General features: G+C 43.9%; 1 protein-coding gene across 3 annotated transcripts in view; it reads right to left on the bottom strand.

Moving 5' to 3' along the window:
- Positions 1-13,433, bottom strand: part of CMTM3 (CKLF like MARVEL transmembrane domain containing 3) — an 80,182-nt gene that overhangs the window by 32,591 nt on the left and 34,158 nt on the right. Inside the window, exon 4 of one of the 3 annotated variants that reach the window (XM_036751880.1) lies at positions 3,701-3,909. The exons of the other annotated variants lie outside the window; for them this stretch is intronic. Within the exon in view, the coding sequence (XP_036607775.1) occupies positions 3,701-3,829 (129 nt within the window). The 5' untranslated portion in view covers positions 3,830-3,909. The remainder of the gene's footprint in view (positions 1-3,700; positions 3,910-13,433) is intronic. 3 annotated transcript variants of the gene reach the window in all.

Below are 13,433 nucleotides of genomic sequence, written 5' to 3'. Positions count from 1 at the left end.
TCTCATTTGCTCAGTGATCCTTTGAGAGATAGAGTTTTTCAAGGGATGCTGGAGATACTGTAATCCCTTGCTATCAGAGTCCCTCCTAGTCTTCAGGAAGGAGATTGGGGGAAGGGTGCTGAGCAGGATGAGCTGGAAGGACCCCCTCTGATACTTCTGTTGCTCTCGCTTTTCCTGTTCCCAGGATCCCTGCCTGTTAGTGTGAGCTGGAGGCCCTCTTTATAAGTTGCCTTTAGCCTTATTCCAGCCCTGGACATGAGCTGGGCTAGCACTTGGTCAAAGTTTAGATAGAAGATCTCGGTCTTAGGGCTCCAAAATGTATAAAGAATCACAGGCTGTTCATGTTGGAGAGAATCTTAGAATACCGGCAATCAGAGTTTGAAGGAATCTTGGGATGTAAAATGTTAGAACATGAAGTGTTGGAGCTGGGAGGGTATTAGGTGGACCTTCTGTGAAGAATTTGCCAGAAGATACGCATGAAAAGTACACAGGATGACGGGTTTGTTGTTGCTGTTCAGTCATTTAAAGACCCTATTTGGAGTTTTTATTTTTGACAAAGATATTGGAGTGGTTTGCCATTCCCTTCTCCAGTTCATTTTACAGATGAGGAAACTGAGGCAAACAGGGCTAAATGGCTTGCTCAGGGTCTTACAGCTAGTCAGAGTCTGAGGCCAGATTTGAGCTCAGGTCTTCCTGAGTCCAGGCTTGGTGCTCTATCCACTGTGCCACCTAGCTGCCCTTGAAGGGGTGGCTGTCTGTATGGATGGAAAAAACATTCATACTGAGGAGAACCCATCTGCATCAGCTTAAGAATACAGAGCTGGAAGGCCAGTTGTCTGCCCCCCCCAAACTCACAGAGGAAAAAAAAACTGAGCCCCAGTGATAGGAGGTGACCCCCTCAGGGCAGCCTAGCCCAGTTGAGTGACAGAGTGGAGACAGGAACCCAGGGCTTGGGATTTTCCACTCAAGCTCGTTGCTCCATACCATAATCCCTCTCTCTGATGGATGCAGAATGGCCAGCAGTTGTCCCATCAGGGAAACCCTTGCCCTTCCATTTCTACTTTTCCTCCACAGGGGCTGTGGGACTTGTGCTGCCTTCCAAAGGGGTGGGGGGAGGAGTGGCTCCAGCGGCCAGAGAACTGTAATGGCTTATGGTGACTTCACTGAACAAAAACCAGATGTGTTAAGGAGGAGAAATTTGGCTGCAGTTTCTCTTTCAAAGGCCGAGGGGAGGAGGGAGGGAGAAGGGATGTGAGTGAGCCACATTTCACCTTTATAGGACAAGAAAAAAGCTGTGTGGTGTGTCTGTGTGTGGAGGGGGGGCGGGGAGGGAAGAGTAAGCAAGGGGAAAAGGCTGGCAGGAGGGGACAGGGTGGCAAGCGGGGAGGGTGGCAAGGGGAGGAGAGGAAGAGCGCTCATTTGTCACCACTGGACAAGCAATCTTAAATGCCTGGAAGGGCTCAGATCTAGCCATTTCTGAAGTGTGAATGGACTGGATTTGGTGATGAGGTTAGAAACTGTGGACTCCAGCAAAGAAGCGCCCTGCCCTTTATCAATTACAAAAGACTTCTCTAGGTGCAGCTGGAATACCAAGAGAATGGAGCTAAGACTAGGAATTGGAAAAACAACATGACTGGAAGAACAGAAAGTGGTGGAGATCTGGGGAGCACCACAGCTTCAGGATGGCCCAGACAAAAGAGGGGTCCTCTCCTAAAGGGATTAGTTACCCTTTTGGAAAATTAGTCACAGACTTTCAGGAATGGAAAAGAGGTTTTTTTTGGCCTATGATGACCTCAGAGCGCCTTGTTTTACAGGCCCCAAATTACTCCACAAAGTGGGGGCAAGGAAGTGACTTGAACCCTAGTCATCCTGTCCAAGCTCTGTACTTCTTCTACTGCAGGTCCTCCTTCTCAGTCAGAGCTGTCCCAAAGTGGGATGGGCTGCCTTGGAAGATGGTTAATTTCTTAAGTAAGATCTTTAGCCAGAGCCCTTATTCCTAAGGGTGCCCTTCCATGGGATTGTTCAGGTAGAGGTTGAAGTAAATGCCCTCAGATCTCTGAAATTTTATGATTCTATGAAAACCTAAGGGATAGAAGTAGAGACTGGACCCATGATTTCATTGGTCTAAGGAACTCCTGGATGAGGTAACTCCCCCCACCAGTGCAGGTCAGCACCTTCTCAGAAACTTTGGAGTTTTAGAGAGTGCCTAGAGCCCTGAGAGTTCAAGTGAGAGTTGCCCAACAAGAATGTTTCAGAGGTGGTACTTGAACCCTGGTCTTCCTGGATTTGAGGCCAGCTCTCTATCCACTACTGCACAATACCTCTCATGGAAAAAAAAAAATAAGGATTTTCTGGAAGGATTGGGACAGAATTTTTTGGAGGGCAGGGTCATGGTCAATAGTCACCTTTTTTTTTTTTTTGAGGCAATTGGTGTTAAGTGACCTGCCCAGGGTCACACAGCTAGTAAGCATCTGAGGCCAGATTTGAGTTCAGATTCTCCTGCCTCCAGTGCCAGTGCTGTATCTACTATGCCACCTCAATGCCCCTAGAGTTATCTTTAAGGTTGAACAAAAAGAAGACAATCAAGTCCCTCCCAAGCACAGATTCTTTTGGCAAATGACTGGGTGACAGGTAGGTATAAGCTTCATTTAGTCATGAAACTCATGAAACAAGTCATGAAACGTTACGTCTGCCAGAGACCTCCTTCTTTGACCCCTCCTCTGATCCAACTCTGGGTCTCAAACTGAAGAGGCAGCTGTTGACTAAAGACTTTGCCTTCTCTCAGTCTACATTCCCCCCTCCCCTCCCAACCCCAAATCTGTCTCAAGGAGGAAGTAGATATCAGCCACCTCCCTTTCTGTCTTACCCAGGAAGACTTCAGTCTCCCTCAGGCAGCAGCTAGGGTCAGGGTGTGGGAGGAGGGTTACTTGCATCTTACATTTGGGAACACTACAATATTGTCTTCCTCCCCCATCTCAGCCCTAAACCCATTACATGTAGTTTTCTGATCCCTGTTTTGGGATACTACTGATATCTATGGGCAAAGAGGTAGGCTCAGCAGTTGATAGCTAATGGCTCATGACAAGCTCACTGCCTTAGAACTGTTCTAAGAGCTGAGACCTGAGTTCTAGCCCTACCTTGGCCACCAATTCCTATGCAATCTTTAACAAATTTCTTCTCTCTGGGCGTCAATATCTTCTCTCTAACGTGAAGGGGTCTCTATTCCCTATAGTATCTGCTAACTCTTATAGTTAATGTTCTAAGATCCCTAGGAGTTCTGAAGGTCTATGATGTACCAGGCCCGGTGGACCCAGCATTTTGGAACCCTGAGGAGAGGTTATATTGGCAAGACTTCGAGCAGAAGTCCGGGATCCCGCTGCCAGGCTGGATCAGCCCCTGGCTTAAAAGGTGGTCCGCAAGTAGTAGGGACGCATGCAGCCTCCACCACCCTCATCTTCTCGCTAGCCGCGTCTCTGCCCCTGGTCTCCGGACCCTATTGGCACCCTGGCTCCGGGGACGGGGTTCAGGTCATCCCTGCCGAGAGCAGGGTTCGAGATGGGCTGGGTGGGCGCGGCTGCTCTGGCGCTGTGCCAAACTCACCATAGATCACTCTGTTCAGGCCCCATCCGGTCTAGACCAGTCCCCGGGAGGCCCCCAGATCCCCTCTGGTGTGCGGGTCTGGGGGCGCCTCCTTACTTACCGATTCTCCTAGGAGGAGCCGGCCCTTGCGGGAGCACAAGAACTCCCGCGTGGGGAGCAGAGTTCTCAGGCTCTGGGTCTGGGGGCCATCTGGGGCCCCGGCGGGTTCGGGGTCGGCTGGGGGCCACATGGCAGCTGCAGGATTGGGAGCCCTCTCTCCCTCTCGTCCCCCTTACCCTCCTTTCTTTGAGGGAAACGGAAATCATGACACTGCGGAAACGCAAGGAGGAGGAAGGAGGGGGAGTAGAGAGAAGAGAGAGAGATCTAAGAGTTCAACAAGTGGGAGGAGAGCCCTCAGGGGCCCAAGGCTCCCGCCCCCTCCCCAAACCCCCTTCCCTGCTCGTCCCTCCCCTCTTCTCTCCGCTGCTCTGCCTCCTTGGTCCTGGGCCCATTTAATCTCAAGACACTCTTTCTCTGTCTCTCTTTCTCTCTCTGTCTCTCTCTCTCTCTTTGTCTGTCTCTCTCTCTCCTCCCCCACTTCTACCTCTGCTCACGTCTCCTACCTCTCATCCCTAGGATACGCTCCTCTTTATCTTTTTTTTTTTTACGCTCCCCTTTATCACCTAGCTCCTCTACTCTGCCTTCATCCTGTACCCTGCCACGCCCCTTCCCATCTCTCTTTCATACTGCTGTCAGACTAACTTTATGTGTCTATCTGGTCATGTCACTCCTTTGCTGAAAAAAACCTCAGTGGTTCCCTGTTACCTACCAAAGTTCGAACTCTTCCTCCTGATGTTCTGGACTCTCCACAGCATTACACTACCCTACTTGTAGGGACTCATAAAACATTGGATTTAAAGTCAATAGACAAAGTCTTGAATCCCAACTTTGCTATTTACTATGTGCATAGCCTGGGGCAAGTCCCTTCCCAGCTGTCAACCCCATTTTCCTCATCTGAAAAATATGTTAACGCCTGCAGCTCTAAATCCAACCAGCCTACGATCTTATGATTCCTTTGGCATATTCTCCACCCTCCCGTATTTTCTAGCTTGTCTTTGCTCGTGACCCTTCTCTACCTATTTACTGGCTAAATTCCTACCCATCCTTTAAAACTCATAGGCCACCCAAGCCTATAGAGCACCATATCCTCAGAGCTCTGTCCTATCCCCAGTTAGTCAAGTCATTTATTAAGCACCTACTATGTGCCAGCCACTGTTTTAAGTGCTGGGGGATACAAAGAAAGGCAAAAGATAATCTCTCCTCTCCAGGAGTTCACAGTCTCAGGGTGGAGGCATCATGAAAACAACTATGTATGAACAAGCTACAGAGAGTATGAATTGGAGGTAGTCAACTGAGGGAAAACACAGAGATTGGTAAAGGCTTCTTGTTGTTCAGTCGTGCCTGACTCTTCATGACCTCATTTGCGGTTTTCTTGGCAGAAATGCTGGAGTGGTTTGCATTTCTTTCTCCAGCTCATTTTACAGATGAGGAACTGGGGCAAACGGGGTTAAGTGATTTGCTCAGGGTCACACAGCTAGGAAGTGTCAGAGGTTGGATTTGAACTCAGGAAGAAGAGGCTTCCTGACTCCAGGTCTGGCACTCTATCCATGGTGCCATCTAGCTGCCCAAAGCCTTCTTATAGAGAGTAGGATTTTTACTGGAACTTGAATGAAGCCAGGGAAGCCAGGAGGCTGACATGAGGAAGAGAATGTTCAGGGAACAGCAAGGAAACCAGCATCCCTGGATCACATGGATGCACTCATCACATGATATTCTATATTATAGCTCTCTTTGTTTCTGTTTCCCTCTTGCTAGTCAGTAAAGTTTATAATGGCAGTGACCACATCCTAGCTAAACTTTGTGTTGCCCCTAGTACCCACAGTAATAAATGAATGAAGTACTACTGGGTTGGGGAGAGTCTTGGTGGCTTCTGGGAATGTCAGTATCCTTGTTGTATTAACAGGACCTAGGATAAGTCTACTTTGCTGGGATTATCACTCAAATCTTATCCTCTAACTGTGGATACCCCAAGGCTCTATCCTAGACCCTCCTCCTCTTTCCCTGTTCTTTCCCCTTTGGTGACCGCATTGGTTTCCAGAGCTTTAAATATCATATCTACATCAATAACATCTAGATCTGTATATACAGTCTCACAATCACATTTCCAAATATGGGCCCAAAACTCGACATATCCAAAATACAACTCATCATCTTTTCCCTTCAGACCCACTCCTCTTTCCAACTTCCCCATTTCTGTCAAGGATATTACTATCCTTCCTGTCTCCCAGGTTTGCAGCCAAAGGGTTATCCTTGACTTTTACCTCTTCCTCACCCCACACATTCATTTAATTGTTGTCTCTACTATTAGACACAGTATCTCTTACATTGATGATAGCCAATTTCAGGCTATCATCACTTCTCACCTGGACTATGGCAATAGCTTCCTAATTGATCTCCCTGCTGTCTTTTCCAAAGCATACTGCCAATGTGATTTTCTAGTAGAGGTGTGACCATGTCAACCCTCTACTCAGTGATGCCTAGGCACTCCTTATTACCCTTAGGGAGGTAACACAGATTGCTCTGTTTGGCATTCAAGGCCTTTCCCAACTGACCACTAAACTATCTTCCTAGCTTATGGTCCAATCAAATTGGCCTTGCTGTTCTTCACACATGACACTTCTATCTCTCTGCCTCTGAACAAGGGTGTCATCCCTGAGAGGCACTTCCAAGTCACCTCCACCTCTTCTAATCCTTCGTTCTCTCAAAATTTAGTTTGTGCCACTTTCTTCATTGAAGCCTTTCCTGATTCCCTCCTTTCCTAAGGAACTACTGGCCCTCTCAATTATCTTGCATTTATGTATTTCTTTTGTATTGTGGAAGCATAGTAAGACCTTCCCCTCAGTCCCTCTTTTAGAAATACTAAGAAATCACATTTTCTGCATCCTAATTTGAAGCCTTTGGATTCATCTGAATGAAATAAACCTTGTTAGCCCTTAATCAAAGCCCAAAGGACCATATTCTAGCTTGAAATGCTTTTGAAACATCACATTCAAAGATCTAACCCATTTCTGAAGGGAAACTCAGTCAAAATTCAGGGGGAAACTCTAATCTTGAATACAGAATTAGAACAGTGACTAGACAAGGGCAGAAGCCCCTTTGATTAAATCAGTTGAGCGTACTGGACTGGACTAAATGGTTTTAGGAAGGTGATTGATTCTCTAGAGTGCCAGAAAGGTAAATTATTATTCCCCTGTTAATGAATCAAAGACTATTCCCTAACTTTTGTACATTTACTTCCTCTTGACTGTGAAATTTTGTCTTTGTTTCTGACTTCTATAGAATGTATGATGACTTTGCTTGGGTAGGGAAAAATTCAATTGGCAGAGGAAATTCTCATTTGTCCCTCTGAGAAGCAAAGCTTGTAAATATACAGATATATGTAAACAAAAGATAGATATAATCATACATACAAACACATATATAAATACATATTCACACACATATATGTATATGTGTGGATGTCTACATGTAATGTCCCAAAGTCTTAATGCAGTTGTAAGTTATTAATTTTTAATACATATATGGTCCCTTAAAGACTTGAAATCCAAGTCACAGAGAATTAAATGTTTCTTCCATAGTATATACTTCGATAACACATGTAGATGTCGTCTCCTCAATAGAATGTAATTTTCTTGAAGGCAGAGAATCTTTCACTTAGGTCTTTGTATCCTTCATGCCTGATACATAATAGTTACTTAATTGCTTGTTAATTAGCAACAACAATCACTTCATTTAGCCTAGCTCTTTTAGCAGACTCATGATCTCCTTTGATTCTTCAAACCACCCTGGAAAATCAAAGGAATATGATTCCCATTTTAGAGATGAAGTGAAGTAACTTGCCCAGGTTTATAAGACTAGTAAATGTTGGAATGGTGGAATGGTGGAATCCAGTAGTCCAACCCAATAAACATGTATTAAGCCTACTATGTGCCAGGCATTGTGCTAAGCCAAGTAGAAGTGGCAGGGAGGCAAGCTTGGGCTTGATGTACATAATTCTTAGCTTCCTAACAAAGCTGTTCAAAAGTACAACATGCTATATTTGGAGGAAGAGCCCTCCCTGTCCTTAGAGGTCTTGAAATGGAGACTGGAGCCACTGATAGGAAAATTGTGGAGGGAATTCCTGCTAAGGTGCAGATTGGGTGAGAGGACCCTTAATCATTTTGTCCTTGTACTTAACCAATTCAAATGTGTGTGTGTATGTATACGTACGTATATGTGTATATATATGCAAGTGCGTGTGTGTGTGTGTGTGTGTGTGTGTGTGTGTGTGTGTGTGTGTGTGTAGTCTCCCACCTTTGAATCTCTTGCCAATAAAGTTGGATTCTCTTGTTTGGACAACCTGCCAACCCTCTTATGACTTCTATCCCCTACACCCAGAATGCTTTCCTTCTTTTTCTCTTTCTTCAAGGCTCAGCTTAATTGTCACATTCGATGTGAAGTCTTCCACCCCCCCATCCAGTCAGGTGCCAAGTCATCTCATAAACCTGTCCCTTTTTCGCTATGAGGGTGGCCACCATTTTAGTTCATTTCAACTCAAGCCCTCATTACTTCTTCACTATAATAACCATAACAATAAGAGCATTTATATATCACTTAAGGTTTGCAAAGTACTTTACAGATTTTATCTCATTTGCTCTTCACAACAACTCTAGGAGGTTAGGTGCAATTAACACCCCCATTTCACAAATAAATAAACTGAGGCAGACAATAATTAAGTGATTTGCTCAGAGTCACAGAGCTATTTAGTGTCTGAGGTGGATTTGAACTCAGGTCTTCCCAACTCCAGGTCCAAAGATCTATCCATTGAACCAGCTAGCTGGATGCCTACCTTCCAACCTTTCTCTTCTTCAATTCGCCCTTCGCATATAGTTGTAGATATAATCTTCCTAAAGTGACCACATCACTCCTCTGCTCCTAAAAAACCTTCAGTTGCTCCCTGTTGTCTCCAGAATAAAATGGCAACTTCTTAGCAAGGCCTTTAAAACCTCTTACAATCTGACTGTAGCCTACCTTTCCCTAAATTTTAAAAATATCTGTGTTTTTATGTAAGTAAACTTTTATTAATAAGAATATTCCATTTTCCAAACACAAAATATTTTCTGGAAAAAAATTATCTGTAATATCTGTGAAAGGTCTGCTAGGGCAAGCTGAGCTCATTTTCCCCCTAAAAGGCCAGGAAACTATCCCTAAGACTTGAGGCCACATGTGGCCCTCTTGGCCCTCAAGTGTGGCCCTTTGACTGAATCCAGACTTCACAGAAATCTGTGGCCTCAAAGCTGCAGGTTCCCCACACCTGGTAAGGCTTGAGACATTAACAGAGCTTCTTGCTATGGGCATAGAAGGACTGACCCATAAGGTCAGCGCCTTTCCAACTTAGTAAGTGTCCTCGTTTCTTTGCAAGTCAACACACTCTTCTAACTAGGCCTATTTTCACATGGAAATGAAAGGGGTAGAATCTCTCTGACTCAGCACTGTATCCTTACTGAATAGCCTTTCCATACCATGACTAAGTAAACTTCCTTTTATTAACTGTTTGTGAGTGTCTCACTTCATCCTATTTCAGAACCGGAACCTGGTACTAGTCTGGCCTGACTCAGGTCTGGCCTACAACAGCTTCTCTTTATGTACACCATTATCCACTCGACATTCAACAAGTATTTAATAAGCACCTGCTAGATCCCAGGCATTGACACACAATAGGTATTTAATAAATACTTGCTGATTAATTGATTAGATACCAACTGTGTGCTAAGTACTAGTGATATAAATATGAAACTGAACCATTCTCTGTCTTTAAGAAGCTCATATTTTATCAAGGGAGAAAGCAGGAGTGCAACAGACTTTAGAGCATGCGCACATATTCTCTGCCTGCCTGTGGGAAACCATGTAGAAATGTGATCATTCGCTAATTGACATAAGACACTGCTGCCGGATGTGCTTGGACTATTGGTGAGTTGAGTCCTCTTCCAATGGTTGCTGTGCCAGGGAAAAAATGCTAATGTGGGGTGCCACACTGAAAGAAACCTGGCTTGCCTTCTGCTCTCCAGAAAGGAAAATGGGATTTTAGCCCAGAGTGGAAAAGGAGGCCCTTCTCTACCCCAACCTGGTGGTAATGGGAACTCAAGTAGCCAGGCTTGTGCTTGGACCCCTGCCTGCCTTTGCTGATCATATTTGGTTCTGTCCCATAGCACTGATCTCCTGAGCCCTGAAAAGTCCTTGGAGAAGCAGGAAGTCACAGGGGCGATGGCGGCAACCTGGGGAGACTGTTGTCTACATCAGAGAGAAGTGGAGACACTGGAGAGAAAATCCTGCTTGGTGTTTGATGGTTCTAGGCAGCTAATTAGTGATTTTATAAAGAAACTGTTTCCCAAGGGAGCTCCCAACTGATTGGAAGAGTGAGAAGGTTCTGGATTCTGTTCAAGTCGTTCTGCGATTCTTTATTACTTTGCATTCTGTTTCTGCATGGAAGTGAACTGTTGTGTTCTATAAATGATTCATACACTGGGTACCTTTTTATTTTCCTCTCTTGCTGGTGAAAACTCTAGACTTTGAGTCCTTAGTTATTTGTTTTCTACGTAGCACTTTTCCTTTGAAATCTGAGGCAGGGAGTGAAATGAAGCCTGAGAGGTTAATTCTCTTATTTGGAGGACAGGAAACTCTAGACCATTGCAATACTCCAGCTAAAGGGTAATAAAAGTCTGAACCAGGGCAGCAGATCTGGGCAAACCCCGATAGATTGGCTGAGAGTAAACCGCAATGGCAGGCAAAGTACAGAGTGGAGCACAAGTCACAAGACTAGTGGCCTCAGCCAAGTGGATGCCTCTGGTCACTGTGCTACATACGAATATACAAAATCAATACCATTTTGGCGGCGGAGGAGGAGGGGCAAATAACCTGAAGAGCTCAGAAAAACTTTCCTAGAGACAGTGTTTGCACTGAACTCTGAAGGAATCTGGGGATTCTTGGAGGTGACAAATTGAACAGCTCAGGCAAAGGCGTAGAGATGAGAGACAGGATATCACATGTAAAGAATGGCAAGACGGACAGTTCATCTGAACCATATAGCATGCTGAAGGGGAATAATTTATAATAAAGGGGAATGATTTGTAATAAATATAATAATAAATGTTTAATATAATAAATAAAATGATAGGTTAGAGCCAGGTTGTGAAGGGCTTTAAATGTCAAATACTGCACTTTATATTTAATTCTGTGGATAATAGGGAGCCAGAGGAGTTTAATGGGTAGTAGAGTGACACAATCAGGCCTGTGATTTTATTTTTTTTTAGCATGAATTTTTTAAAAATTTATTTAATATATTTAGTTTTCAGCATTGATTTTCACAAAAGTTTGAATTACAAATTTTTTCCGCATTTCTACCCTCCCCCCACTCCAAGATGGCCTATATTCTGGTTGCCCCGTTCCCCAGTCAGCCCTCCCATCTGTCACCCCACTCCCCTCCCATTCCCCTTTCCCTTCTTCTCTTGTAGGACAAGATAAATTTCTATGCCCCATTGCCTGTGTATCTTATTTCCTAGTTGCATGAAAAAACTTTTTTTTGTTGTTGTTGTTTTTGAACGTCTGTTTTTAAAACTTTGAGTTCCAAATTCTCTCCCCTCTTCCCTCCCCACCCACCCTCCCTAAGAAGGCAAGCAATTCAACATAGGCCACATGCGTATCATTATGTAAAACCCTTCCACAATACTCATGTTGTGAAAGATTGACTATGTTTTGCTCCTTCCTAACCTATCCCCCTTTATTGAATTTTCTCCCTTGACCCTGTCCCTTTTTGAAAGTGTTTGTTTTTGATTACCTCCTCCCCCTATCTGCCCTCCCTTCTATCATCCCCCCTTTTTTATCTTCTTCCTCCTTCTTTCCTGTGGGGTAAGATACCCAATTGAGTGTGTATGGTATTCCCTCCTCAGGTCAAATCCAATGAGAGCAAGATTTACTCATTCCCCCTCACCTGCCCCCTCTTCCCTTCCTACAGAACCACTTTTTCTTGCCACTTTTATGCAAGATAATTTACCCCATTCTATCTCTCCCTTTCTCCCTCTCTCAATATATTCCTCTCTCATCCCTTAAGTTGATTTTATTTTTTTAGATATCATCCCTTCATATTCAACTTACCCTGTGCCCTTTGTGTGTGTGTGTATGTGTGTATATATATATGTATATATATATATACCTACAAATATACATACATAGACACACACATATGTATATATATGCATACACATATATATATGCATATTCCTTTCAGCTACTATGATATTGAGGTCTCATGAATCATACACATCATCTTTCTATGTAGGAATGTAAACAAAACAGTTCAACTTTAGTTAGTCCCTTATGATTTCTCTTTCTTGTTTACCTTTTCATGCTTCTCTTGATTGTTGTGTTTGAGAGTCAAATTTTCTATTCAACTCTGGTCTTTTCACTGAGAAAACTTGAAAGTCCTCTATTTTATTGAAAATCCATATTTTGCCTTGGAGCATGATACTCAGTTTTGCTGGGTAGGTGATTCTTGGTTTTAATCCTAGCTCCATTGACCTCTGGAATATCATATTCCAAGCCCTTCGGTCCCTTAATGTAGAAGCTGCCAGATCCTGTGTTATCCTGATTGTTTTTCCACAGTATTCAAATTGTTTCTTTCTGGCTGCTTGCAGTATTTTCTCCTTGACCTGGGAGCTCTGGAATTTGGTGACAATGTTCCTAGGAGTTTTCTTTTTGGGATCTATTTGAGGAGGTGATCTGTGGATTCTTTCAATTTCTATTTTACCCTCTGGCTCTAGAATATCAGGGCAGTTCTCCTTGATAATTTCTTGAAAGATGATATCTAGGCTCTTTTTTTGATCATGGCTTTCAGGTAGTCCAATCATTTTTAAATTATCTCTCCTGGATCTATTTTCCAGTTCAGTGGTTTTTCCAATGAGATATTTGACATTGTCTTCCATTTTTTCATTCCTTTGGTTCTGTTTTATAATATCTTGATTTCTCATCAAGTCACTAGCTTCCACTTGCTCCAATCTCATTTTTAAAGTAGTATTTTCTTCAGTGGTCTCTTGGACCTCCTTTTCCATTTGGCTAATTCTGCCTTTCAAGGCATTCTTCTCATTGCCTTTTTGGAGCTCTTTTGCCATTTGAGTTAGTCAATTTTTTAAAGTGTTGTTTTCTTCAATATTTTTTTCAGTATTTTTTGGGGTCTCCTTTAGCAAGTCATTGACTTGTTTTTCATGGTTTTCTTGCATCATTCTCATTTCTCATCCCAATTTTTCCTCTACTTCTCTAACTTGCTTTTCCAACTCCTTTTTGAGCTCTTCCATGGCCTGAGACCAGTTCATGTTTTTCTTGGAGGCTTTTGGTGTAGGCTCTTGGACTTTGTTGACTTCTTCAGGCCATATGTTTTGATCTTCTTCGTCACCAAAGAAAGATTCCAAAGTCTGAGACTAGATCTGGGTGTGTTTTCACTGCCTGGCCATGTTGCCAGCCAATTTACTTGACCCTTGAGTTTTTCGTCGGGGTATGACTACTTGTAGAGCAAAGAGTACTTTGTTCCAAGCTTGAGGGGATGCGCCGTTGATTTCAGAGCTATTTCTATACAGCCAGCTCTGCCACCCCAGCACTCCTCCTTCCTCAAGAACCACCAACCCGGACCTGCGGCAAATCTTCAGCAGGCTCTTCACTCCTGCTCTGATCTGCCACTTAATTCCTCCCACCATGTGGGCCTGGGG

This window comes from Trichosurus vulpecula, chromosome 3, assembly GCF_011100635.1.
Source record: "Trichosurus vulpecula isolate mTriVul1 chromosome 3, mTriVul1.pri, whole genome shotgun sequence".
In the NCBI taxonomy this organism is placed as follows: Eukaryota; Metazoa; Chordata; class Mammalia; order Diprotodontia; family Phalangeridae; genus Trichosurus; species Trichosurus vulpecula.
The sequence above is the reverse complement of the archived record's forward strand: the minus strand, read 5'-3'. Positions and strand labels throughout refer to the sequence as shown.